Source organism: Phytophthora parasitica (assembly GCF_000247585.1).
Source record: "Phytophthora parasitica INRA-310 unplaced genomic scaffold supercont2.8, whole genome shotgun sequence".
NCBI classification, from domain to species: domain Eukaryota; phylum Oomycota; class Peronosporomycetes; order Peronosporales; family Peronosporaceae; genus Phytophthora; species Phytophthora nicotianae.
Genome location: NW_008648994.1, coordinates 155,256 through 179,998, shown reverse-complemented (window position 1 = coordinate 179,998; position 24,743 = coordinate 155,256). Strand labels below are relative to the sequence as shown.

At 51.6% G+C, this 24,743-nt stretch overlaps 8 protein-coding genes across 9 annotated transcripts; 6 read left to right on the top strand and 2 right to left on the bottom strand.

The window, feature by feature from the left end:
- Positions 1-8: 8 nt before the first annotated feature.
- PPTG_05696 lies at positions 9-2,320 on the bottom strand. 2 transcript variants are annotated; one of them, XM_008899408.1, is made up of 4 exons: positions 2,201-2,320; positions 1,309-2,075; positions 1,039-1,240; positions 9-971 (listed from the first exon to the last, which is right to left on the bottom strand). In XM_008899408.1, the coding sequence occupies exons 1-4, from the start codon at positions 2,299-2,301 to the stop codon at positions 155-157; spliced, it is 1,887 nt and encodes a 628-aa protein (XP_008897656.1). In that variant the 5' UTR covers positions 2,302-2,320; the 3' UTR covers positions 9-154. The 2 variants fall into 2 exon arrangements, with proteins under 2 accessions (XP_008897656.1, XP_008897657.1); XM_008899409.1 differs by lacking the exon at positions 2,201-2,320 and having other exon boundaries at positions 1,309-2,120.
- A 167-nt stretch (positions 2,321-2,487) lies between these two features.
- Positions 2,488-4,714, top strand: PPTG_05695 (hypothetical protein; the record flags this gene model as incomplete). Its single annotated transcript, XM_008899407.1, has 6 exons — positions 2,488-3,227; positions 3,290-3,404; positions 3,472-3,739; positions 3,795-4,336; positions 4,403-4,550; positions 4,653-4,714. The coding sequence occupies 6 exons, from the start codon at positions 2,488-2,490 to the stop codon at positions 4,712-4,714; spliced, it is 1,875 nt and encodes a 624-aa protein (XP_008897655.1).
- Positions 4,715-5,700: 986 nt separating this feature from the next.
- On the top strand, positions 5,701-7,185 carry PPTG_05694 (hypothetical protein; the record flags this gene model as incomplete). The annotated part of the gene is made up of 1 exon (XM_008899406.1): positions 5,701-7,185. One exon carries the CDS (start codon positions 5,701-5,703, stop codon positions 7,183-7,185), a length of 1,485 nt encoding a protein of 494 aa, XP_008897654.1.
- On the bottom strand, positions 7,185-15,251 carry PPTG_05693 (hypothetical protein). Its single transcript, XM_008899405.1, has one exon. The coding sequence runs from the start codon at positions 15,089-15,091 to the stop codon at positions 8,213-8,215; it is 6,879 nt and encodes a 2,292-aa protein (XP_008897653.1). The 5' UTR covers positions 15,092-15,251; the 3' UTR covers positions 7,185-8,212.
- A 102-nt stretch (positions 15,252-15,353) lies between these two features.
- PPTG_05692 (hypothetical protein) lies at positions 15,354-15,881 on the top strand (the record flags this gene model as incomplete). Its single annotated transcript, XM_008899404.1, has 3 exons — positions 15,354-15,521; positions 15,598-15,657; positions 15,750-15,881. The coding sequence occupies 3 exons, from the start codon at positions 15,354-15,356 to the stop codon at positions 15,879-15,881; spliced, it is 360 nt and encodes a 119-aa protein (XP_008897652.1).
- Positions 15,882-16,015: 134 nt separating this feature from the next.
- Positions 16,016-16,587, top strand: PPTG_05691 (hypothetical protein; the record flags this gene model as incomplete). The annotated part of the gene is made up of 2 exons (XM_008899403.1): positions 16,016-16,339; positions 16,405-16,587. 2 exons carry the CDS (start codon positions 16,016-16,018, stop codon positions 16,585-16,587), a joined length of 507 nt encoding a protein of 168 aa, XP_008897651.1.
- A 1,276-nt stretch (positions 16,588-17,863) lies between these two features.
- Positions 17,864-18,915, top strand: PPTG_05690 (hypothetical protein). The gene has a single exon (XM_008899402.1). The coding sequence runs from the start codon at positions 18,096-18,098 to the stop codon at positions 18,852-18,854; it is 759 nt and encodes a 252-aa protein (XP_008897650.1). The 5' UTR covers positions 17,864-18,095; the 3' UTR covers positions 18,855-18,915.
- A 735-nt stretch (positions 18,916-19,650) lies between these two features.
- PPTG_05689 (TKL protein kinase) lies at positions 19,651-24,610 on the top strand. The gene is made up of 2 exons (XM_008899401.1): positions 19,651-23,414; positions 23,482-24,610. Exons 1-2 carry the CDS (start codon positions 19,936-19,938, stop codon positions 24,551-24,553), a joined length of 4,551 nt encoding a protein of 1,516 aa, XP_008897649.1. The 5' UTR covers positions 19,651-19,935; the 3' UTR covers positions 24,554-24,610.
- The last annotated feature ends 133 nt before the right edge of the window (positions 24,611-24,743 follow it).

Below are 24,743 nucleotides of genomic sequence, written 5' to 3'. Positions count from 1 at the left end.
GGTCATGATGTTGTGCACCTGATACTTTACTTTGATGATCACTCCACTGTATCCGCCACAAACTCCATGCGCCATAATGCCGTGAGAGCGACAAAACTGCAGAATAACCTGGTTAATTGACTCGCAACAGGTATTTCTTCACTCACTCGAGAGTTTAAAGACGCGTGCAGCCGTGCACAGTCTCGTCCGGGCGGTCGAGCACAAGCACGTTCATGAGGTCGTTGTAGAACTGCGGGAAGTACTTGCAAGCACGCGTGCAATCCGGCTGGAAGTTGGTCTCCAGGATAATTGGGCGCAGACGTTCCTCGCCAGTCTCCTCGTCGGCTTCCCACGACAGCATCACGTCCACGCCATAGAGCGCGCGTGACTTCGTGCAGCGGCCGAGACCAAGTGGAGGAGGCTGAGCTGTGGCGCACTCGAACAGCTTCTTGATAGTAGAGCAGATCTCGGCGTACACCGTAGACCAATCCTCGCTCGGGTACTCATTGTCGAACCGTTCGACGAACTCAGCGTTGTCCATGATGCGAACAGCGAAGGCCGAGTAATTCATGACGGTGAAGTGCTTCTCGAAGTCCTGGAAATTGTCCATAGTGAACTCCTTGTTGGCAATACGAAGCCAGTACACACCACTCAGATAGAGCTCCAAAGGCTCCGTGGACTTGACCATCACTAGGAAACGGAAGTCAAACTTGCGCTGGTCAATCAACAGCGGGCGGTGGATGTACTTGCACGCGATCTTGGGTCCCGTTTCGGTCAGGCGCGCCAGATGCGCTGCGTTCTGCGCGATGCACGTGTCAATGGAACGCGCCATGTTCCAAGGCTTGCAGATCCAGTGGTTTGCCTCGTCATCGTCGTCTCCGTTCTCGTGGGCTACCAGATCGCGACGGATGAAGTGCTCAATAAGCTCGGGGAATTCACTGGTCATGTTGTACGTCTCCGCGAGCCACTCAGGCTGCATGCCGTCATTTTGCCTGTCAAATATGGTGGATAAGTGTAAGTGAATAATGTTTGCAAGGTGCTAAAATGATTACCACGTACAGCTTGCACATTTCGTAGAGCAGGTCTTTGCAGGTGAGGATCTTCTCGTTCGGAAACTGGTTGATGATCTGAACGTTCTCGTTGGTAGTGTACTTGGGGAAGTCCTTGAGGTGGCGGGTGGACCACACGACTTGGGCCTCGACTTCATTGTCCACAAGCGTGAAACGCGGGTGGGTCAGATTATCGTGTACCAGTTGCAAGTCTGTAATGAAAACATTCGATAAGTTTGACGTAGAAAATATACCACAATCGAGCAAAGAGTAGACTCACCAGAGCACACACGAAGGGGGTCGGACCCAGCCACAACAGTGGGAAGCGGGACCGACGTGACGGTTGTCGCCGGATCCGGGAGCATTTCCGAGTCACGGCTGACGATGGCGTGAAACTTGGCGCGAGCGTTTTCCAGTGTGTACTGCTGTTTGCGTCCATTAACTACCTCTTGAAGCTCTTCCACGTATGGACTGTCAGCCTTACCAGGCTCGTAGAATAACGCAGCGAGCAATGCAGTATGCATGGCAGCATCTGCTGCATACTCTGGGAAGTAGTCACGCGACAGGAAGTCGCCGCCTTCGATAGGCTGAACAGTCCAAACGAGGGAGAAGGCGCACTGCGACGGACCGAAGTAGAACGGAGCCATGCGCACGTTGGGGTCGTCACCATGCTCAATAGCTGATCCAACCTCGTCCATCACATACCAGATCGTGGACGAGTCCTCTGGTTTGACGTTGCCAAGACGGTACGTGTTGGCGTAACGCCACACACGGTCGGCCACAGCAGCCACGCGCTCCTCTTTAGAGAGGTCAGTTGTCTCCAATTGCATGAGGTTCTCCATGCGTTCGAGAAGCGGTGGAACGGCCTCCAGCTGCTCGCGATTCTTGTCAGCAGTGAATGTCCAGGCGTGGTCCACCAGGAACAAAGCCTCGTCTGTGTTGGGCTGCACGGGCGTCAAGTCCACATCGTCGCGCACGACGGCATGAAGGTCTCCATCCTCGTCGCGAGCCAAGAAGAAATAATTGCCGGCATCAAACACCTCGTTCCTGCAAGTCGTCGAGTCGGAGGACAGCGACGTCACCAATCACCAGTCAGCACTTGAATCTCCTTGTGTGATACACTAACTATAATACTCGCTAGCTACAACATGCAATGACATTAAAATCCCTACTTGAGTTTGTAGTATGCCACAGGCCACAAGCGCTCGGGTACTTGTGCCGCTACCAGTTGCGCCTGGTGCTGCTGTAGGAATGTTTGCATCTCCTGCTCCATTGATTGCCTTGGACTCGTTTCAACTTGTTGCCACGGATGGCTTGCGCTGCTTTTCGTGAATGGCTACATTTGTGTAAGTCACTCAAATAATATTTTTTCCTGCTTTAGTGACATCGAACTTAACAAACAGAGTGATGGTCACATTGCATTTTGAACGCTGTATTCCGCATCTGCTGATCGACAAGCATGGACGGTGGGCGACGCAGCCGAGCGCGCGAGGAACACAGCAGCGGGGGGTACGCCTTGGATTTCACCTCGTCATTCCACAGATCTAAGCGTCCGCGGTCGGAAGATCCTCCTAGTGAGGAGGAGAAAGAGAACAGCATCTTTGACCCAAGTGCTGAGTCCACCATCGGCAATTTCATGGCATCTGCTTCGACCACCGCGAGTCTGTGGCGACTGCCGAGGAATCAGACGCTAGTAGATAACCAGAACTACTTAAACGAGCAGCTTCAACACGTCGTGGCGCTGTCGTCGATGCTGGGACCTCGTTCTTCCGGTCCGGAGAATGGCACAAGGAGGTTTTTGGCCAAGGAGAAGGCTGCAGAAGATGACGTAGACAAAGTCTGTACATTAGATCTAGCGAAGGTGTGGAAGTTGCTGGCTGTGGGGTCGGCGGGTCAGACGGAGGAGCAGAAGAAAGCGGAGAGCGGCGTCAGGGAGGTCATGGATCTCGTGAGTTATCTACTGTACGTTAGGGACCGCGAGCTGGACCATCAGAATCGACTGAGCGAGAACTTGGGCAGAGTGGAGAAGCAGCTGGAGAGGAAGAACCACATCGTGCAGACTCTGACGACAGATCTCGAGACGTTAAAGCAGAACTTTGCCCAGAAGGAGAACGTATTCAAGGCCAAAGAGAAGAATTTGATGGCTGAAAGGAAGACGCTGCAGATGGATAAGAAAGCGCTAGAAGTAAACTGTGCCAGGTACACAATGTTATAGTAATTGTGAGGGTATAATGAAGCTAACGTAATGTATACTTGTGCAGACTGCAAGGTGTGGAGACGGCGTACAAAGCGCAACTGAGGAGAAAAGACGTCGACTATGCGCGGCTGAAGAAAAGTCTGCAGGATGCAGTTACACGAGCTGCTAAAGAGAAGCGAGTATGTCCAAGCTCGTAAATGTTGTTGCAGGTGTGCGAATTCTAACAAATGTTGTCTGATGATTCAGGGTATGGCGATAGCGAAGACATTGAATGGAGTGCGTGAGCGGAAGCAAGCGGCGATGGCTAACCAGTCGAAGGAGAGCAAGCTTACCAAGCAAATTATGGATAATCTCGAGCGCAAGAAAGCGGAGCTGCTGCTTGACAACGAAGCGCTTGCCAAGAGCTACGATACGTTGCAGCACCACTTGGAATCGCTTACATCGCAGTACAAGAAGGCAGTCCAACTCTTCCTTGCCCAGTATGTTGCAAGCCCTGTTACTTTGCCGCTAGAAGGTCATGCGGTGGTTTTATACCTTCCCTTACGAATGATTTGTTATCTTTTGTGTAGGAAAAAACCTGGAGGGCGATGCTGAAGAGCTTGAGAAATTGGCTAGCGCTCCTATCGACGACTTTACCCCGACTCCGTTCAACATGGCTACGAAAGAAGGCATTCCCCAGTTCATTTCAACATCGATGGAAGCTTTGGACGAAAAATTGAAGCAGCTAGAGCACGTCATTCGCAATGAACTGCCATCCGCAGAGGCTCGAAGTGACAAAGAGGTAATCAAACGATTGCGACAGAAGCTGGACGACGCCCACGCCATTGTCAAGGAGCAAGATCAGCTGCTTCAAGCGTCGTTATCATCGCCTGCAATTGACGTCAGAGTTGGTAATGGAAAAAGCCATCAAAGTATTGCAGCTGAACGACATGGATTGAAAAAGCGTGCTACCGATATAGCTGGTGCCAGGAGTTCGCCGAGCATAGCTGCCGAGGAGGATGTGGCACAGGAAAAGAATGAGCTGGCTGTGCTTCGCCAGAATCTAGAGAAAGAACGCAGACTCTTGCAAGAGCAAGCCGTCAAACTTGACAAGGATCGCTTGGAGTTTGAGGTAAGCAGCGAATAAATCAATGTAGTTTACGAGGGGGTCAAGTCTGACAAAACCTTTATTGCGCAGATCGGTAAACGTGATCAAATGTTCACTTCATCCGATGATGCTATGGTATCTGCTTCCCTTTCTGGTTGCTCAACACCTAAGCGACAACGTCGAGCAGAGAGATTGGACTTGGACGGTCCAGACTCGCCCTTTGACATACCAGTTTCTGGTACGTGTCATGATCTCTTTTATGGTGTCATCGACGTTGCAGTCTAAGCCTTGCTAACCATTAACCATTTTGTTCGTGGTGATTTGATGTGATCCCATGTAGCCACACCAGGCACGGCAGCTTTGCTTAAGAAGATCGGGATCAACGTCCCCACTGAGAAGTGATCTTCGTGGCAATTGTTTTAAAGCTCGCAGATACGGCAGCAACGTACCGGGTACATGTAGACTTGCTGCACACGCCGTTGAAGCGGCTCTCCATGAGTCATGTCTGGGCTGCTGGCAATTCAGCACCGGAATCCGGTCCGCCAAACCTACCAGGTGGACTAGCAGCGTGACGACAGCAGCACATGTACGCGTTTGACAAGCATGGGTAAGACATGCTACAGAATCCAGATCCGCGGCTGTGACGGTCGCCACTCCAGCTATCGATCGACCTTGGCCTAGCGCCCTGTATTGCTAGGTTAGATCTTCCAATTTGGAAGCCATACTGAGTTTATCGTACGAGTTGTTGTGCGCTCTGCTTTCGCAGAAGACAAACAGTTTCGGTGCGCAGTGCTCACCACGAGATCGAGTGACTTGTCTGCTACCGGGAGACAAAGCTCGTCGTGAACCGCTTTCGGTGCAGTCTTCGTTGGTTGTCGCTGCTTGGGATCGCACGATTGAAACTCTCGACGGCGCGACAGCAAATCGTGATCATTTCAATCGACGACTCAGCGAACTCTGATTCAAAGTGCCGCGCGGCGATGGTTGGCAGAGCCAAGTGCCGACCGTCGCCGCGCAGCCGATAGCCCACCATGCATTCGTGACATTCGTGACGGTCTCGTCAATATTGGTGCAGATCCTCAAGTCGAATGGACTCAACGCTATAGTAACGCGTTAATTAACGCTGCCATGCGCATCGCCACCTCCACGTGGCTTAGCAGATGCCGCACATGAGCGTTGAGAATAAGCCTGAGCCAGAAGGGGGCAAGTCTCGGCTTGGTCTCGCCTGGATCGAGTGCCAGGTGGTCGGTCACCTAGGCACGGAAAGGCCAAGCAGTCAGGAGTGCGTCAGGGACGAGACGGTTTCCCGTCTGGCCATCGGCTTTTGAGAAGCCATTCGCAGTTCCCCCAGACACCAGCGATCAGGTCCAGGTAGAGAGCAGCAGATCATGGCGTTCTGTGCCGGAAGAGAGGCCAAGGACTGGCAGGACGACGGCTGGGAGGCCGAGGTGGACGAGATTGAGCAGGAGGACGCACTTTTCGGTAGTATAGACGAAGACGAGCTGGAAGGAGTCGAGCAGGACGCGTTAATGACCGGTTTGTTCTCGATGGAGCGCGATGCGATAGAGCTAGACTTGGTGGAGAGGCTCTCGTGGGACGCCGCTAGTGAGGCCTCTAGCGACGAAGAAGAGGGCACGTCACCGCTCATGCTACCGACTCCTCTTGATACTACAGGAGAGGCGCAGTGGAATCTCATCTCGCCGTGCTCCGAGACCACATCACCTCGCCCTTCAACGACCGCGACGCTGTCTCCATTGACACGAGTGTCAATCTCGTCTCCTGTGCGCCAGTTGCGATTCTTTGAACCTGAGCACGAGCCTACAGATGAAAAGATTAAAGCAGCGATCGAAGAAGAGGAAGAAGAGGAGGAGGAGGTGGCCCCCTTCGACCCTGAGACGTGCTGGACCGCCGACACAAACAGTGTGTTGTCATCTCCAGTAGCTAAAGCAAATCCGTTCCCTACCTACGAACCGGAGTCTACAGAGACAAACTATATGCTCGATAACGACATCATCAGTGACAGCGACGAGGAGGAAGATCAACAGACTGCAGCGTCATCACTTCGACCGAGTCTTCTTCCTAGAGTACCATCGATCGCGCAGTGGAGACGACAGAAAGCTCGAACCTGTTCAGGAGCAGGGTCTGCAGGGATGCCGAGTGCGCTGTCACTTGCTACATTCAAAGCCCGTACGCGCTCATTATCTCAATCCCGGAATCAGAACGAAGATGAAGATGATGGAGACTTCTCCAGTGATGACGAGGGCTACACACCAGAGCTGCATCGTCGTCGTGCGTCTGAGACTGAGCCTGTTGGTGCGAGTCAATGGCGACGATCAAGACATACGGGCATGAACTTTACGAATCATCGACTGAGCGTGAGTGTGAGTATGAATCCAGCCATGATGACCAGGCGGTTGCAGGAGGCGAAGAGCAAGTTGAACAGCGGATTGCACCTGCTGCGATCAGGCTCGACTGCGTCCACAGTTACGAGTGAGGAGAGCTATCTGGACAGTCCTGCATGTGAAGAGATCAAGAGCGCCCCTGCTGGAATCTATCGAGAACCCAGCATCTTCTCCGACGCTGCAACATCCACAAGTCTTATTAGCGCTGCCAGCGCGTACAGTGTCGAGGCTGACACGAACAAGCACCATCCTACTCGTCAGCAACAACTGCGTGCAGGAGTCTTCAAAGCTGCTGGGCTCTTCAATGCCGCGTCCGCTGAGGCTGCGCGCAAACTCAAGTCACGTGGCTTCCGTGCACCACACTTACCTAGACAAAAAGCCGCCAGCGAGACGGAAGAAGAGGATCCCGAGTTGTCAACGTCGTGTCCAGGTGCTTCTCCTGTTCCCGTTCAAGCAAAGACAAAGATATAAAGTGAATGATACGTCGATGTTTTATGTTGGTTGATGAGCGATTACTGTAGTATCCTATTTGTGTTCGAGAGGCCAAGCTTGCAACAGAAGAACTACTCATCGTCTGACTCCCACCGCTCCAAAAGGATAACTATCTTGTCCACGCGCGTACGTTTTCCCCGATTCTTGCAATTCTTACCGCGGCATTGGTTCTTTATGCCTTTAATGGGTAATTGGTCGTAACGCCATTTTTCCCGATATTGGTCGAAGTGCCATTGTGAATGCCAATGCGATAGAAATGAGCAAGGCGAAACTCATCAGGCATCCCATGAAGCCCCCCTATAGTCCTCGTGAAACGGAGAGTTATCGAAATTCTTTTCGTCAATCTTCGTAGTCATGACCAGACGAACAACAACCGGTTCCTGATTCGGGTGGTCTTGAACTCCAGAAAGAATATTTTTTGTATGGTCGAGCTAAATAGACTGCTTTCGATAGTTCTTGCACTCCACAGGAACTTTACCACCAAGAAGCTAGCGTCATGCATGACCTCGTTCTTAGCTCGATTCATGTTCCCCAAATTGAGGTCGTTCGTCAAACGGAGCGCCTAAGTAATCCACCAATCGAAACCAGACCTTTGGAACCTCCACGACAAGCGTTATCGCTACATTTTTGCCGTACTCGCCAATAAAGTCAACCCTTTTGAGATGAGTTTGTCCGCCATCTTCTCCAGATCCTTGTACACTCAATAACATCGTTGGGAACTACACCTTTGAGGTAATAACTGCTGCGTGTTACTAGCGCATCTTAAACATCAGCAACGTGCATATAGTTGCTATTGCCTGGAAACTGTAGACAACCCAGCAATCCCAGGGACCTTCCAAATCTGCCCACCAACTGAAACCACACTCGCACCATAATGCTTTCTAGTCTTGGATAACTTACACAACGTGAGAAAAAAGAAACATTAAAACCCGTTGTGCCACCAACCTTGGGTTTTGGAGTACACCTGCAACAGATATAAAGTGATGATACGTCATGTTTTATTGCCTTATTCCTCGTCTTCCTCTTCGTCCGTATCTTCGCCCTGAACAACAGTAATTTTGACCTCGTTCTCCAGGTCACAGCCAGCGTAGCCGTCGCAGATGACGTAAAGCTGGAAAGTGTGAGCTCCCAGCTCGTCCGGAGCGGCGAACTGCAGCGTCACATTGGCTCGAGCACTCGCGAACGGCACGCGCTTGATACTCAGCAGCGTGTTCTTCTTCGCGTCACCCAGAACAACCCACCAGTTCTCGGCCTTCTTGACAGGGTAGTGGCAAGCGTTTACAAGACCCAATTCCTTGTCCTCATCCTCTTCCTCGTCTTCATCAGCACCTTCACGCTCTAGTTGCACCTTGACACTCACAGCCGAGCCCTGGGGTAAATCCTTGCCGTCCTGCTGCACCTTCGTCTGCACTGTCACATCTGGGAAAGCGTTACAGAACTTAGCCACAGCCGACATCTTCTGCGTGTCCAGAGGCAACAACTTGCTGCGAGCGTCGTCTTCCATACTCAAAATGTCCACCGGAGTCTCCACTTCTTCATCCAGTTCCATCTCACCCAATTTCTTGAGCATATCCTTCGTGAAGAACGGGATCTGCAGCAATGGCGACTCGCTGCTCCACTGGGCCTGGACAACCATTTGCGCCAGGTCCATCGCAGCCAACGCAGGCTTCAGCCAGCCATTGGAACTAATCACATCCACCATAGCGTGCAACAGACGCACAGCGTGCCGTAGAATATAGTCGAGATCCTGACGGAGCGCCGGACTCAGACGGTCGTGCTGCTTGCTGAAATGAACCTGCAGTAGCACATTCGTCTTCACGTGTGGCTGTCCATAGTCTCCTCCAGCAGCCACCGGGAACTTGAGGTGCTTGGCAAGTCCCTCCAGCTTCTTGTCTTCGCCATATCGACTCGGCAGATCGCTGAACTCGGTAGCAGAGGACAGAATCGTCAGAAGCGCGCGTACCTTCGAGTCTGCCTTTAGACTGCATGCAAACAGCTCGATCGTCGTGTACTTAATGTAGTAGTATGCAGCGATCATGCCCAGATTTAGCGGTACCAGACGTTCCTCCCCTTCGTTCTCTTCGTCTTCTTCCTCTTCAACCACCTGAATACAACGCGACTCTTCTAACGCATTCACAGTAGTCTCCACCAATTCGGACAAGTGGTCTGATAGATGCACGTTCGTAGCACCTTGCAAGTTGTAGTAGTTCGGGTTCTTCATGAAGCGTCGGTACATGAACGTCCAGGTGAGATAATCCACCGCGTCCTGCTTGCTTTCGATAGTCTTCGTCACAATCTCAGCGTTGATGTGATCGCTCAGGAAGTGCTCAAGCTGCGACTCCACCGGCAGCGGATCGTACAGGAACTTGGCGTAGAATTTCTTCTTGGAAGCGTGGCAGAACAGTACACACTTAACAGCAGGAGACGCAGCGTGGTTAGCGAACTTGGTCATCTGAAACACGTCAGCGAGTTGGTAGTCCACATAGCGGTGCTCTCGGCCGTCGTAGAACTGCGTGCCCATAATCACCACCATGAACGCACTGGTCTGCGCACTTTGCAGCTCCCACGCCATGGACTGAGGGACGATCAACACCTGGAGCTTTCCTGTAGCAAACCGGTTCAGCACATACTCACGATTCCGCGAGGACATCGTATCAGTGCAATAACCTACACCGTTCTCCAGTGTGTGCAGCAAAGCTGCATCATCCAGCGGTAATTCCACCTTATCCTTGGCAGAGTGGGAGACAAACTTCTGCGGATCATTCTCAGCCAATGCAAAGGTGATCAAGTCAATCGCGCTGAGTTGTGCCTGCTTGGCTGAAGGCACGAACACCACAGCAGGTTTCTTCTCTGCTTGGTTCGCGATCGTATTGTACAAAGGTTTCGCCATCGCCAGCATACGAGACGAGAAGTCGTTAATTTCAAAACCTTGCACGCGGATCTCCAGGGGTTGAGGACGAACATTCGGGTGGAAGTTGAAAATGCCTTCCGATGCACTGGCACCGAGCCACTCGCCTACATCGCGAGCGTTCGCAATCGAGTTGCTCATAGCCAAGATGCGCATTCGCCCGCCACGCTCACCAGCTGCTTTCTTCTTCTTCTCCATGTCAGCAGCGATGAATCGCATCCGAGACATCACGACCTCAATCGTGGGGCCGTACTCGCCGCCACCCACGAAATGCGCCTCATCCAAAAGCAACAAACTGACGTTCTGGATACGCTTCCGCTGCTTCCAGCGTCGGGAAAGTACGTCCCACTGGGTCGGAGTCGCAATTAAGATGTTCGCACTGGCCAACAAACGCAAATCTGCCGTAGAATCGCCAGTAAGCTCCACAACATTTTGCCGCCAGAAGCTTTCTTCGCCAAACTTTGCATTCCAGTCACCGTACTTCTGATGGCAACTCGACTCCTTAGGAGTCAAATACACGATCAAGTGCTCGCCAAACTCGTCGCTCTTGGGGTCAGGTTGGCCCAAAGAAAGCAAAGTCTTCATGATAGCAAGCTCTGCTAGCACGCCCTTGCCACTTCCAGGGGGTGATCCAATGAACAGGTTGCTCTCTGACTCAAGCACGCGCGGCAGAACTTGCGTCTGGATGGGGTTGAAGCGTTTAAATCGCCACGGGTTCGGTACTTCTCGAGCGTTCGATAACGATTTGAGCACCGATTCAGCAGTCTTCTTCTTGCCACCGACAAGTTTCAAGAGAATGTTGTTAACGAAAAGTGGCTGAAGATCCAGCAGCTCAGTCGGAGGCGCATTCTTCTGCGGCAGGATAAGTTTGTGGAACGACACTGGCAGCGAGCTCTCACAATGAATCCACTTGTCCGAGATAACCTTGATGTAGTACAGAGGTGCCAAGGGCTCGAACAACGGCATCGTGAAGCTCAGGTACGTTTCTTGCGAGGCAAAGCGGCGCTTGATCAGCAGCCATTCGTGATGAAGAATCGTCTCGCCGTCCACGTCCTCTACAAACACCCAAAACCCCTCAGCGTTGCCGTGAACATCACGTGTGAATTCGAAATCAGGTGTCACAACCAGGTCCACCTTCAGCATAGAACGAGTAATCGGCTGAACATGAGCCGAGAGCTCGAGCTTCGGAAACTGATGAATCATCTTGTAGAGCTGCTTGCCATACTGCGGGTTGTTAATGAGCTGGCCCAGATCGGCAGGCTCCAGATCATTGTACTTTTCCCACGAAATGTCCTTCTTCTCAATTCGCTTGAGGATGGTCTCTGAGATACCTGGCGCAAACTGACGAAGAGGAGAGTGTGAGAGCCACATGCGCTTGTCCACCATCTTGCAGAAGCTGAGCATTCGCTCCGCCAGCGAGGCCCAGCCTCGAGTCAAGCAAATCTCAAACAGAGCTCGGAAAATACGGGCTGCCGATTGGTGAATGTGCGCCATATCTGCCAAGAGAGCAAAACCATCCAGCTTCAGTCGCGAGATGTAAGCTTGCAGCAAAACGTTCACCTTCGCTGAGCCACTGCCAGCAGCAACACTGCCAGGTGCCGTGGACACCAAAGACTCCTTCACGGGCACTGGCACACGTTCCAACAGCTTGACCAGCTCCAGTTTTTCCTCTGATCGGACAATCACATACTTGAACTCATTCGAAAGTGAAAAGAGCCGCAAAATCTCGATATCGGACATGTGAGGCTTCAGATACTCGTTGTACGTACTGATCGAGTCGTGCGCAATGTAGTAATGACTGGCCACACGACCTAGAGCCGTCACCTGGAACAGTCCGGAGCGTCTCTCGTACTTGATCAAGTTGTGTTTCGCGAGCAATGTAGCAGCCGAGTGCACTAGATCTGTACGGTATTGTAACAGCGTCGGATCGGCCTTGCGGTCAGCGATGGAGATGCCGTAGAGCGTCGGGTTACGCAGCATGCGAATGAATAAATACGTATAGCCCAGCCACGTCGCTGCTTGCGCCACATTCTGCACACTACCCACCACAATTTCAGCATTCAGGTTGTCCGCCAGTCTACTCATCAGTTGAGATTCAACCGGGAGCTGCTGATTCATCAACGACAAGTAGTAGGTCAACTGTGAGTGCTGCGTAATAATGATGCCTTCACCCTGCGTGTCGAACTGTACACGACCGGCACGACCCAGCATCTGCAAGATATCCAACGGACTCAGCTCACACCAGTCACCCTTTTCAGCGTTGTAGATCTGCGTGCCCTTGATAATCACCGTGTGTGCCGGCAGATTGACACCCCATGCCAGCGTCGACGTACTGACCAACACCTTCAAATGACCATCAGCAAACGCATTTTCCACTAGTGTACGGTCCTGGCGCTTCATACCGGCGTGGTGGATGCCGAAACCATACGGCAGAAGGTCCTTGAGATCGTCATTTCGCTCAATCTTTTCCGCTTCCTGTAAAAGCACTTCGCTGGACGCCGAATTCGGTTTGATTAGACGGGCAAGAGTGTCGTTCTCTACAAACAAGTCCCGTAACGCCTGAGCTGTCGACGAAGTTTCCTTTCGAGAATGCACGAATATAAGCACTTGGTTGTCCAGCTCTGCCTGCTCCATCACCTTTTCGTAGCAAATTTCGTTCATCAACGCGAAGCGCTTGACTGCCTTCTTCTCCATTATGCCAATGTATTGCTGCTGCAGCGGTACAGGACGGTAACTGGAATCAAAGTAGAACAATCCCTGAGCGGGGTCTACGCGAAGGAACGCTGCGACGTCCTCATAGTTTGGCAGCGTAGCCGAAAGACCCACGAGACGCACCATCTGCTGCGTGGCTTCCACATTTCGGATCGTACGCGCCACCAGGGCTTCCAGCACGGGACCACGAGTGTCGTGAAGCAAGTGGATTTCATCAATAATCACCAGGCGCACGAGCTGAGTGTACGTCCGGTCGTCCCCGGACTTTCGTGTGATGATATCCCACTTCTCAGGTGTTGTGACAATGATCTGTGTGTTGAACAACTGCTCTCGAGATAGATTCTGGTCACCCGACAGCTCTCGCACTTGGATGCCGTAGGCGCTAGACAGTCTGGCGGAGAGATTTAGCACCACTTCTTGCACCAGCGCTTTCATCGGAGCCACATACACAATCTTAAACGAGTTCAGATCGATTTCTCCCGTCTCCGGATCACGAGCCTTCATGACTTCATGCAGAATCGTCAGCATGGCAACGTTCGTCTTACCAGCACCAGTAGGAGCACACAGAAGCAAGTTCTCGCTCGTTTTGAAAGCCGCGGGGAACATCTTAGATTGCACGCGGTTCAGTGACCCCATGCCCTTGAACGCGCCCTGCGCCCACTTAGGAAGCGTGGAGATCTTGATGCGCGCCTTCTCTTCAGCCGCAGCTATCTTCGTGCGAACAGCAGGAACGTGAACTTCTTCATAGCCCTTCTTCTGCGCACGCCACGTGCCTTCTGGGAGGCGACATTCGCGATTGCTCATCAGGTGGCCACCCTCCTGGAAGGCGAGCGACTCTACATCCACGTAATGCTGCGGCTTCTTCTTTGGCACACCTTCTCCTTCTTTCTTCACAGCATCTCTACTAACGTCCTCCATGTCAACATCATCGTCTGACTCATCGCCACGAGCCTGTGCGCGCTGCCCGCCAGACTTCTGCTGCAACTTACGCAACTTGTTGGCTTCGGCACGAGACGTAGTCTCCATAGCGCCGATACGATCCTGCATCCACGAGTCCGCCGACGCTGTCGTACGCAGCTGCTCCAGGATAGTCCTTCCTTCGCCGTCATTCAGCGTCTCGTCCGCGACCATCTCCTCTTCAATGCTGCGCCTCTCTTCATCGTTCTGAGCTTGTTTCAATCTCGTGCAGTAGAGCACCTTCGCTCTGTTTTCCAGCAGCAGCTTAATAAAGTCGAATTTATCGTAGTCCAGGAGCAGCACCAGTCTGTTTTCACAAGCACTGAGATCGCTGCCCGCTTCCTTGAGGATATTCAGCACATCTTCCGCCAGCTTGGCACTAATCTCAGCGTCCTTGTAGAACTTGGACAGCTCGCGCTGGAGCCAGAATGCATCGATAGCATGCACGTCCAGTCTGTACTTCGAGTCTCCGTCATCTTCATCGTCGTATCCGTCCTTCATCTTCATGGCTTCCCGTCCTGTAGCAGTAGCCTCCTCCTCTTCGTCGTCCTCCTCCTCGTCTCTCACTTCGTCCAGATCGGACTCTTCCTCTTCATCTTCCTCGTCAAAGACTACAGCAACTCCCATCTCCTTGTCCACTTCTTCATCGCTCTCCACGGCTGCGGCGTCCTCTCCATCCTCCTCTCCTGCCTTCTTCTCGCCGCTCTCCGGGAAAAAGTCCGTGATCCTCTTTCCTGCAGCCACCAATTGACTGAAAGTGTGTGTCGGGATGGTCTTCAGTAGCTTCTGCACCTCCTTGTGCTTCTCGTCGTCCCTATAGTTATCGTTCTTTATGATCGCCAGTACTTCTTCCGCTGCGCCGGCCAAGATCTCGCCTGGCTGGGCTCCAAGTTGCTGGGCCACGACGCCCAAGATCTGTTCGTAGGCTTCCTGGCTCGCAGGGTTCTTGGGTCTGTAGGCGGCCGACTCAAAGGCTGAGCTTTCTTTAAGAATATTACTCTTGGCGGCGGCCAGTCCGCCTGTCGCCGTGAAGAGCACGCCCTCTCCTGCGTCGTCCGCGTCTCCGCGCCGCTTCTTCTTTTTATGCTTCGATTCCGCGTCCTTGTCACCTCCGTGGCGCTTGCGGCTGCTTTGTGGTGTGGCCTTCTGCGCGCGGTCGCCCATTCGGTAGGTGATCTTGCCGGCCAACGATTCTACCTCGCCCGTGGGCTCATCGGGGCGTCTACGCGACTCACTGTCCGCCTGCAACACCAAATTGGAGTTCTGCTGGTACGCATACTGCCTCGAACGAGCCACCTCCTCCGCCATAGCTAGCAGGAACGCAGGATGCGGGCAAGAGTGATGGTCTCCGCGCCTGCAGCTTCAGCCTCCAAACGTTTTGATTAAGGGGACGGCCTGCCACATACTAAGATCAAGTTTCGTGACTAATATTTGGGTGGGCACGGTAAGCACTGCTTGGCTGAAACCGGTTGGCCCAATAAAAACCGATACGTGAAAGGTTTTGGAGCGGTATGCTGAAGATTGGTTTTGGATATTTCCTCATTCGTCAATCGAACGTGCACCAAGAGCTATGCCGAACGTACAGGTGTCGAGCAACGTATCATCCGCAGGCGTGGACAAGGTCAAGGTCATGGCTGCCATCTCCAAGGCACTGGCCACAGCCCTGGATAAGTCGGAGCAAGTCGTGATGGTGCACCTGAACCTGGACATGCCTATGCTGTTCCAGGCCTCGGACGCTGTGAGTTCAGTGACTCTGTTTGGCACTTTTTGTTAATCGTATGGGCTGACTGTTGCTGCTATCGTTGCTGCTGCAGCCGTGTGCCATGATCCAAGTCAGAAGCATTGGAAAGGTGGATGCCCAGCACAACCCCACGGTACGCAGCTGAGCAGTGTTGTGTTGCGTTTTTCATCTATTGGCTGATGGTGCTTGGTTTCTGCGGTTGATATTGCTGTATTACTATTGCAGACAGCGTCCATGCTGACGGAGACCGTAAGCCAGGAGCTGAACATTTCCAAGGACCGCATCTTCATGAACATCGACGACGTGCTGCGCTCGAACTGGGCCAAGGGCGGCGTGCTCATCCCGGAGCCCAAGTAAAAAAAAAAAAACCTGCTCTACCGTCCAGAAGATCTGCTACCGGCAAGAATATGCAAGACCTATAGAAAGACCTGCATTTCTCGCATACAGTGTAGCATGCGTGTCGTAGCATCAAGCAGCGCCGTTGTCAATACATGTGCATTACGCGCAACTTCATCAGCATTTGTGCGACAGCTCGACGCACTGAAGAGAAAGAATCAATACGTGATTTGTACCGGTATACCAGTACCACAAATCATTCGCAATCTTCGATCAGCGCTCGAAGTCTCACTTTTGAAAGTGTTACCACCATGCCGTTCGCCCACGTGACCAGCAACGTGCCCAAGTCCAATGTGGACGTCCCCACAGCGCTGCGTGCGCTGTCAAAAGCCTTGTCGGAGGCTCTGGGAAAGCCTGAGGCGTACGTGATGGTGCAATTGGATCTGGATACGCCTATGATCTTTCAGGCTTCCGACGCCGTACGTCCCTCTTCTAAACTTTTCAATCTTTTAGCACTAAGTTTTTCCTCTCCGCGTTGCTGCAGCCGTGCGCCTTCATCCAGATCCGCAGCATTGGTCGCATTGGGCCTGACCTCAATCCCAAGACAGCTGCATCCCTGACGACAATGGCCGCTGAAGCGTTAAAAATCCCTGCCGACCGCATCTTCCTCAACCTGGACGACGTGGACGCTGCCAACTGGGCCATGGCTGGTAACACTATCGGTTAACAGTCGGGTCTAGTGGCCACTGCTTGACCTGCTATAAACCTAGTAACCAGGTATCTTTGGTTCAAACTTACTCTTGTCAATATCGTAGCTCGCACGAGAACGTTATTTCACCAGAATAAACGTCTCACCTGTCCTCAGCACCAAACGTATTATTAGTGGTTGAGTGTCCACTTCATCATCAGAGAGAGATGTCGTCGACAACCAAGCAATGCATCGATTGTCGGAAACCGACAGCCAGGCGATATCGTTGTCTGGCATCCCTCATTATGAAGCTCAGCTGGCTCGCTTTCATCTTACTTCACGCTCTTTGTTTCGCCTACTTCGCATTCATGGCATGGTGTTACTGGAACTTGACGGGGACGTCGCTGGACAGGTGGCTGGATTTATACGACATTGGGCTGCGAGGTGAACATGACCCCGTCATAGCAATTGTTCACGGTTGTTTGGCTGCGATACATTTTGGTTATCTACTTTGGATGACCGGTTGGTCTCTCATTAAGAGAAACTTTGTCCTAGCGGTGTATGACATTTCCACGTGTACTACCGAGAAAACGGTGGAAAAAGAATCGAATCGGATATCTAGCACTTACAAAGCCGCTCTCGTGAAATCTGGACTTATCGGTGTGGATGGCCCTTATTTCGACATCGTTTTATTGTGGAGAGAAGTAGTGGAGACTGCTCTTCAGACTCACCAGGCTTATAGGATGAGTTTGTTGCTCACCCGTACACAACTAAATCGGAGCTACATAGTTTTTTTGGTTCTTAACTGCTGGAGCACAGCACTCATTCACTCTACTTTTCAAACGGATTCAGCGGCTCGACGGCTCTGCGCAATTGTATGCGACTGTGTCCTCGACCTCGTGACTTCTGTCGGCATCACAGCAACGATTCTCGTCATTTATTCTTCTGATTTCGACTTTGAGAAGAATGGTTTCCCATTAGTAAAATGGTACGAAGGCGACTGGGTTGTTCACGCAATAAACGAGTTCAAATTCGTAATGATAACCTCGTGGGGAGACTTAATCATGCGCGTAGTGTTTGCGTTGAGTATGGTTGCTAACATGAGCAACATGAAGAAACTTTTGAGCATAAAATTTACACTTGAAAGATGTAAATGGGACGATCATGGAGTTGCTGCGGTGGTGCCTTTGAGTTCAACAAAGACACGGCCTGCTCCCAAAACTGGCATGTTACAGGCTGTAGTTGCGAAGAAGTCCCGACTGACCCAAGCACTATTTTTCGTTTGGGGGGCTGTAATCTTAATTCTACATTTATTCGCCGAATCCGTTGCTAGTCTTCCGCAATGTAAGACGCAAGTCAAACCGTGGCTTACTTCCCTACCATCGTGCTCGCTTTTGACACTTGACTGCTACGAATCCGGCCTGAACAGAACTGAGAGTGAGGTTGCTGTAAAATGGAGTTCGTTCGATCCGACAACCGTTTTTTACTTAGTGATCCGCCATTGTCCAAGTCTTGAGATACCGTCACAGCTCGCTGAATTTGCGCAAATGAAAGTGTTAAAAATCTACAACTCAACTATCGTGAACTGGAAAGAAAACGCTGCCATCTCTGAAGCGAACCACCCGAACCTCCTCATGCTCTTTCTAGCACGTGTCAACATGACGAATGGGGAACTTCCGTTGGGCCTTCATGCCTACCGTTTACCTGAAACGCTGATAGACATTGAGTTCTGTATCTCAAACTTACGATCTTTACCCGAAGACTTCGATCTGAAGTGGCCAAAGCATGCTATTGTATACTTCGAGGCCTGTAACTTCACCGAGGTTCCACCTCCATTGGAGAGATTGGCTCCGTTTGATCTCTCGTTCGCATTTAACCCGATTTCAACTATACCAGCCACGCTGATTCAAGGAAACGCCGGTTATCTTCACGTCGGCGGTACACTCATTTCAGAACTCCCCGAGGCTATCAACGATGTATCACCAACCTTTAAACTTCGCGTGGATAACACGAACATCTCCTTTTTCTGGAATTGGGTCGATCCCATGGTTGCAAATGCTGATGGAGTGGGTATGTCGCCCATTGTAGCTTATAATTCTCCGTATTGTGCAGATTTACAGCGCATTTTCGTCGGAAAGCAACAGAATTTCTCCACGCCAATACGCGAAAACCAGTCACTGTTCTTGTCTGATGCATCCGAGGGGAACTGGGATTTACTGAAGAAAAGTGTATCGTGCGACCAATGGCCTGCGGTTTATTACCCCATCGGGTTTGAGGATCAGTTTAGTAGAATCAAGACCTCGTGAATCTAACCAACCGATCCTGGTCTAGTTTATAAAAAAAAGTGACATTTCTGTAGTGAAGAGCTACTACAAGCGTGTTCTGGTTAACAGTGCTCCTCGTAGTCTATTATTCTGAGTTCATTGTACATGAAGAGCAAGACGACTACACTAGCTTCTAATAATATTTGTAATACTATTTTAGAGAGCGAATACCAACTTTGATGATGTCAAGATTTTACCATGCTAATGATAATCAAAATGAACAAAATGGAGAACTTCTTGACCGCAAAGTTTCACGAGCTCGTCGAAGCCATTGCACATATTCCACGATATAGCATTGAGTAGGGTTTATTAATCAAAAACCTTTTGTTTTGAGAACCCGTCGTATCTCTGAAATACTTTTCTAAACAAAGCTGAATTCTGCCCATGCATTCGTTAAAAAGGTGTGCTGTTTTCAAAGCGATAGCGCTAGTAGCATTCCAAGAACCCTCAAGTTTGCTCTTCATCGCATTTCATTCGAGTGGAACCTGCGAGAGTTACGGCAGTCCACGTACTGTTGTAACGCGCACTTGGCGAGTAATACACGTATCCGCAGCTGCGCAGAAAACTGAAGTACAAGCCGTTACCGTGGCTGCCATTCAGTGTGAAAAATGGCGAACGCAGTGTTCGTGAAGCTCCGTGTCCATATATATATTTCAACCATGGCGTAACCTCGCAGTCTTCCAGGCAACCATGGCGTGCTTCATCCATGACGTAACCTCACAGCCTTCCAAGCAACCATGACGTGCTTCCTCCTCCTCTCATATTTTTATTTTTCATCCAACAAATTTGCACAAATTGTAGCAAAAATTGCAATTTGCAATCAGTTTCTCTTGCGCGGCAGAGAATTTGAGTTGTCCGTAGCCATGTACAGCTGCCCTAATCAGCTCGGCGCTTGTCAATGTAGGGCGTGCAGGGGCAGATGAGAGGCATCTGGGCACAGTTCCACCGCTCTCTGCCTCAATGTCGCTGCCAGGTGGAGACACACACTTCTTAACTACGCGCTCCAGACGCAGAAAGCGCCCGAAACGGAGTTGGCGTTTTCCACCTCCAGGAAACCAACGCGATGGACGACGACGCCATGACGTCGCTGCTCTTCGAGGGCCAAGGTCGCGCCATTTCGGCCGCCACGTCGGCTCGCTCCGAGGCTTCTACAGCGCCATCGTCGCTCAACTCGATGGACCAGGCGGCTATGCGGACGCTGCCCAATGCAAACAAAGTGTTGGCCTTCCTGCACTCGATCTTCGGACTCTGCCAGCAGGTGCGGGACCGACCTCGAGCCTGTTTGCAAGCCCATGCAAGACTGCACCAAGCCTTCTTGAGGATCGCCAGTGCTGCCAAGCACGGGTCTCTACCCGTGAGTTTCCGACTGTCACACTTCATCGTGCTGCTCAATCAGCTCAAAGCTGTGCTGGATCAACACTTGAAGCTCCCCAACCTCGTGGCAAAAGTTGCAGCCAGTCGACGGCTGTTGTCCGGACTGGCAAGAGTGCACCATGAGCTGAACGTGGTGCTAGTGGACAATTCTCTGGCTAGTGCCACCAGCTCACTGCTCGAGTGGAAACAGCAATTTGCATCCAACCGATTGCAAGACGAGAAGACACTGCACGACACCCTCATGGCGCTATTGTCGACACCAACTTTTGTCAATAAGGAGTTCCCCAGTGAACGTCGGCAAGCGTTGGTGCTACTAGAATTGGTCGCTGAATTCGCAGCCAATGACCCACCCAGAGGCCATTCATCCCAACTGGTGGAGACGCTTAAAATGACCCACCGCCGCATCTCCAATTTGTGTGATTTACATCTGCGACGTGTGCCAAGGTGGTTTTTACCTGGGTGTGAAGTGGATTTTTCCCTTACTGAACACACTATCGGCCACTCGAGAGGGTCATTTGGATCGACACTTCATCGTGGCGAGGCATACAGATACAACTACAATAGTGAAGGCGCTCTCAGTAGCTCAACGTCCACTGTGGCAGTCAAGTGTCTGTGGGCGCTCCCTGACGTTCAGTATCAGTTCGTAGAGCAGCTTTTCGCTCGAAGTGGAGTCTCTAAGTGGACGCGAGTTCGACATCCGAATGTCGTGACTGTACGCGGAGCTTCCCACGCTGCAACTCCGCCGTTTTTGGTACGAGACTTTACCACTTATAGCGGTCTTACATCCTACCTTGCAGCGCTGGAAACTCGGGCGAAACAATGTGCTGGGCCAGAGAGTAGTGGCAAGATGGAGACCTTGACATGGCAACTGCTTTACGGTGCCAGCCGTGGCCTACTACATCTCCACGAACAACATAGTATCGTACACGGAGGTCTACGCTGCAACAACATTCTAGTTGATAAGAAAGGGCGAGCTGTGATCGCCGACTTCGGGCTCTACACATTGGCGTGTGACGCTAGAGACTCGGGACTCACGGAATATTTCCAGCTGGATGTATTCGACGCAGACGCGGAAGAATTGATTCGATGGCAAGCTCCCGAGTGTTTACGAGAGCATGTGGCATATCGCGAGTCTTTACGATCTCTATCAGAGACTGGCTCGGCTTTGGTATCAAGCGGTTCAAGTGCCTCGGCCACGTCGTTTGCCACTGATGTGTATGCCTTTGGCATGTGCATTTTGGAGGCGCTGACACGTACTGTGCCGTGGGCTGGCTTGGATATCGCCAAGATCCGCACACTTAAGGGCAATTTGAGTCTACTGCCTTCTCGTCCAAAGTACATCTCGGCTCAGGCGTGGACGCTCATTGAGAAGATGTGTGCAGCCGATCCGAAGCAGCGAATTACGCTGAGTGAAGCTTCACAAGAGCTCAAGCGACTGGGTTACGGCAAGCGAGTGTTCAATCGATCACGCAACAGCAGCTCGAAGGATCTAGAAGGGCTTGAGACTGATGCAGCTTCTAAGGTAGATCGAGTGTCTAATGTATTGGAGGAAGTATCACAAAGACTCCAGCATCTCAGCAACGAAAGCCGGTCTAGAGGTAGCAGTACAACGGACTTGAAGACGATGGAAGCCGAAGCAGTTGCCAAAGTGGAGCACGTGTCCACGTCATTGGGCGAAGTTTCTCAAGAACTCAAGGAGATATCGGATCGTTCTCGCAACGGGAGTAGTGCAGACTTGGTGGAGATTGAGGAACAGGCTTCGCAGAAACTGGTTTGTGTGTCTAGTCTGCTGAACATTGCGTCCCAAGAGCTGAAGCGACTGGGTATGGGTGATAAAGCGAGTAGTGAGTCACGCAGCAGCAGCACTCAAGACTTGGTGGCCATGGCGCAAGAAGCTCTGGCCAAGTTGACTCGGCTGTCCAGTGAAGACTCTAATCGAGATGAAGCAAGCGTAGAATCCCGTCCAGATCAAAGTTCTAACGGTGACATTGAGCCGGTGTCGCCTACTGATCCTCTTGCCAGTCCACCGTCAGTCAAAACTATCGAAGGAGTCACTGCTGCGACGGATTTGTCAGCTCCCAGTGACGCGTCTACCGTAGAGCAGACTGGTCGCCGAGTCAAGGACTCTGTATCGGCTAGAAGACAACGATACTCCGGTGCAGTCGCATGGGATCCTGCTCCAGTAAATGAAGAGGGATCAGGCGATAACTGGATGTCTGAAGAAGAGACGAAGGCATCGGTACCTCGTTCTCGTGAAGTCGTACGCTCCCTCCATGGCGCGCTTGTCGAAGACCATGCAGACGATCAATTAACCAGCACGGATGACAGTGCTGAGGCTTCTACTGCTCCTGAAAGTATCAGCAACCGCTCTACTGACGATCAGCCTGAGCAAGAAATGGACAGCGACACTGGCAGCTTCAAAGACGCCATTTCAGAGGAAGACAGCGCGGTTCTCTTGAGTGACGACGATGCAGAAGGTGTGACCACAGGCGAGAGCTCGACGGATGACGAAGCTTTGATGATCGTGCCGGCCGAGTTCCAGACAGCGCGCAGCTATGAGGAAGATGACGACCCCACGTCACCGCTTCATCCAGTCATCAGTCTTCTTGAAAGTCTCAGAACTGATGAACCCGATGAAGCTCGGTTTGTGGAGACATTGGCGACTATGAAGGAGGATCTCGAGCTCTCAACTGCGTGGACTATCGTGGAAAGAGAGGGACTTTTGACTCTCATGGAGCTGGTGTGGAAGAATTACTCTGATGCATGCACTCTGTGTGCTCTGGAATTGTTACAGTCGATTTCTGGGCTCAGTCCTGACTTCGTGATAGTCTTGGTAGAGTCTAAACTTGTGAAGATTCTCCTCGCTGTAGTCAAGCACCGATCGTCTCCTCAACAAGTGGATTTTGCTGCATCATTCCTTCTTGAGATCATCGCGGAGAATGACGAAGCCAAGAGACAATTGTGGAAATGTCGAGGTGTCGGTGTAATGGAAGACAGTCTCGTTCTAGACCGTCGACTGGTCCAAGAGGTAAAGAGCACAATGGCAAAATTCAAGCGCAGTGAAGGCTACAAGAGTCTCGAGGATGGCGAATATCATTTGGCAATCGACAAGTTTACCGAAGCGATTGCCTTGGATCGCAAACGTGCTGGATACTACGGAGACCGAAGGTATGCTACCATGAAAATTTTACTGAAATTTATTTTTCTTACCAATTTTTTTTTCTCAATATTACAGTCTGGCTTACATGGAGGCATCGATGTTCAAGAAAGCAGCGGACGACGCCTACCGCTGTATGCGCTACAATCCGTACGATGTAACGGGATATCTCCGTCATGGTTTGGCTCTCAAGGCTCTGGGCAAGTACAAGGAAGCGATCGCATCTTTGCGAAAGGGAACGGAGGTAGATCCCAAGTTTACCAAGATCCACGACGCTCTAGCCGAAGCTGAGAGGCTTTACAAAGCCAGACTGAAAGGAGGAGATGGCACTGTGTTGCGTCGTATGACGGCGTCCGAGTCTGCGAAACTGAAGAAGAAAGACGGCGACGATGCACTAAGGAAGAAGGACTTTGCTCTTGCCATCGAGTGCTACTCCGAAGCTCTCGAACTGGACCCGAAGAACGACTGGGTGTATCTTCATCGCAGTATCGCCCACGCTGCTCGTGGAGACCACCCGAAGGCGATAGAAGATGCGTCTAGATGCATCCGAATCAACTACCGACAGGTAGAAGGATACTACCGTCTCGCCTTGGCGTTGCATGCTGCTGGTCAACACGACCAGGCCTTGAGTACTCTGTATCGCGGACAAGAAGTGGACCCTCGACACGCGGGTATCACTCGCTTTATAAGCCAACTGGAAGCAGAGGAAGCGAAGGCAGCAGGACTGCCACTCACCGAGTGGTTCAAGGAGAAAGGGTACAGGGCGTTCCAATTGCGTTCGTACGAAGATGCCATCAAGTTTTACACCAAGGCGATCGATGCGTCCCAGTCTGATGATGACGACGTGGTCATGCACTGCTACTTGTACCGGTCTCGAGCCAACCAGACACGAGGCGAGTTCACAGCAGTGATCGCCGACTGTACGTATGTACTGGAGCGTCGTCCGAAGAATGTGTTTGCGAGGCTTCGACGAGCTGATGCGTACGAGCAGCAACGTGACTTCCACATGGCGCTGAAGGATATTCGGGAGTTGGTGGCGCTTAATCCGGAGTACGAAGATGCCCACGCAAGGCTTCGTTCTCTCGAGCATCGATGCAGACTCTTGCCTGGTGCTTCGGAGCATAAGGGTGTCGTGGAGGTAGATCTATGAGTTTGATACAAAAAAGGGTAGTATTGTATTGAGTACATTACTTTTTGCAAATGGGGAGCACCGCAGCGTGTGTATATCCATGCTGGTGCTGCAGCGACTGCAATGCCGCAACAGGTCACAAGAAACGCGCGCTTCAACATGGTCTGCCGCAAATTTCGCCAACGCCGACCCAGGAACGACCGCAGCAACT

Excerpts from the sequence above, each read along its gene's own strand:
- PPTG_05696 (XM_008899408.1), bottom strand. The coding sequence starts at position 2,301 with ATGGAGCAGGAGATGCAAACATTCCTACAGCAGCACCAGGCGCAACTG. Across the intron at positions 2,076-2,200 it reads GTGGCATACTACAAACTCAA|GAACGAGGTGTTTGATGCCG; the intron begins GTAGGGATTTTA and ends GACGACTTGCAG. Across the intron at positions 1,241-1,308 it reads CCCCCTTCGTGTGTGCTCTG|ACTTGCAACTGGTACACGAT; the intron begins GTGAGTCTACTC and ends TTTTCATTACAG.
- PPTG_05693 (XM_008899405.1), bottom strand. The coding sequence starts at position 15,091 with ATGGCGGAGGAGGTGGCTCGTTCGAGGCAGTATGCGTACCAGCAGAAC.
- PPTG_05689 (XM_008899401.1), top strand. The coding sequence starts at position 19,936 with ATGGACGACGACGCCATGACGTCGCTGCTCTTCGAGGGCCAAGGTCGC. Across the intron at positions 23,415-23,481 it reads GGATACTACGGAGACCGAAG|TCTGGCTTACATGGAGGCAT; the intron begins GTATGCTACCAT and ends TCAATATTACAG.
- PPTG_05690 (XM_008899402.1), top strand. The coding sequence starts at position 18,096 with ATGAAAGTGTTAAAAATCTACAACTCAACTATCGTGAACTGGAAAGAA.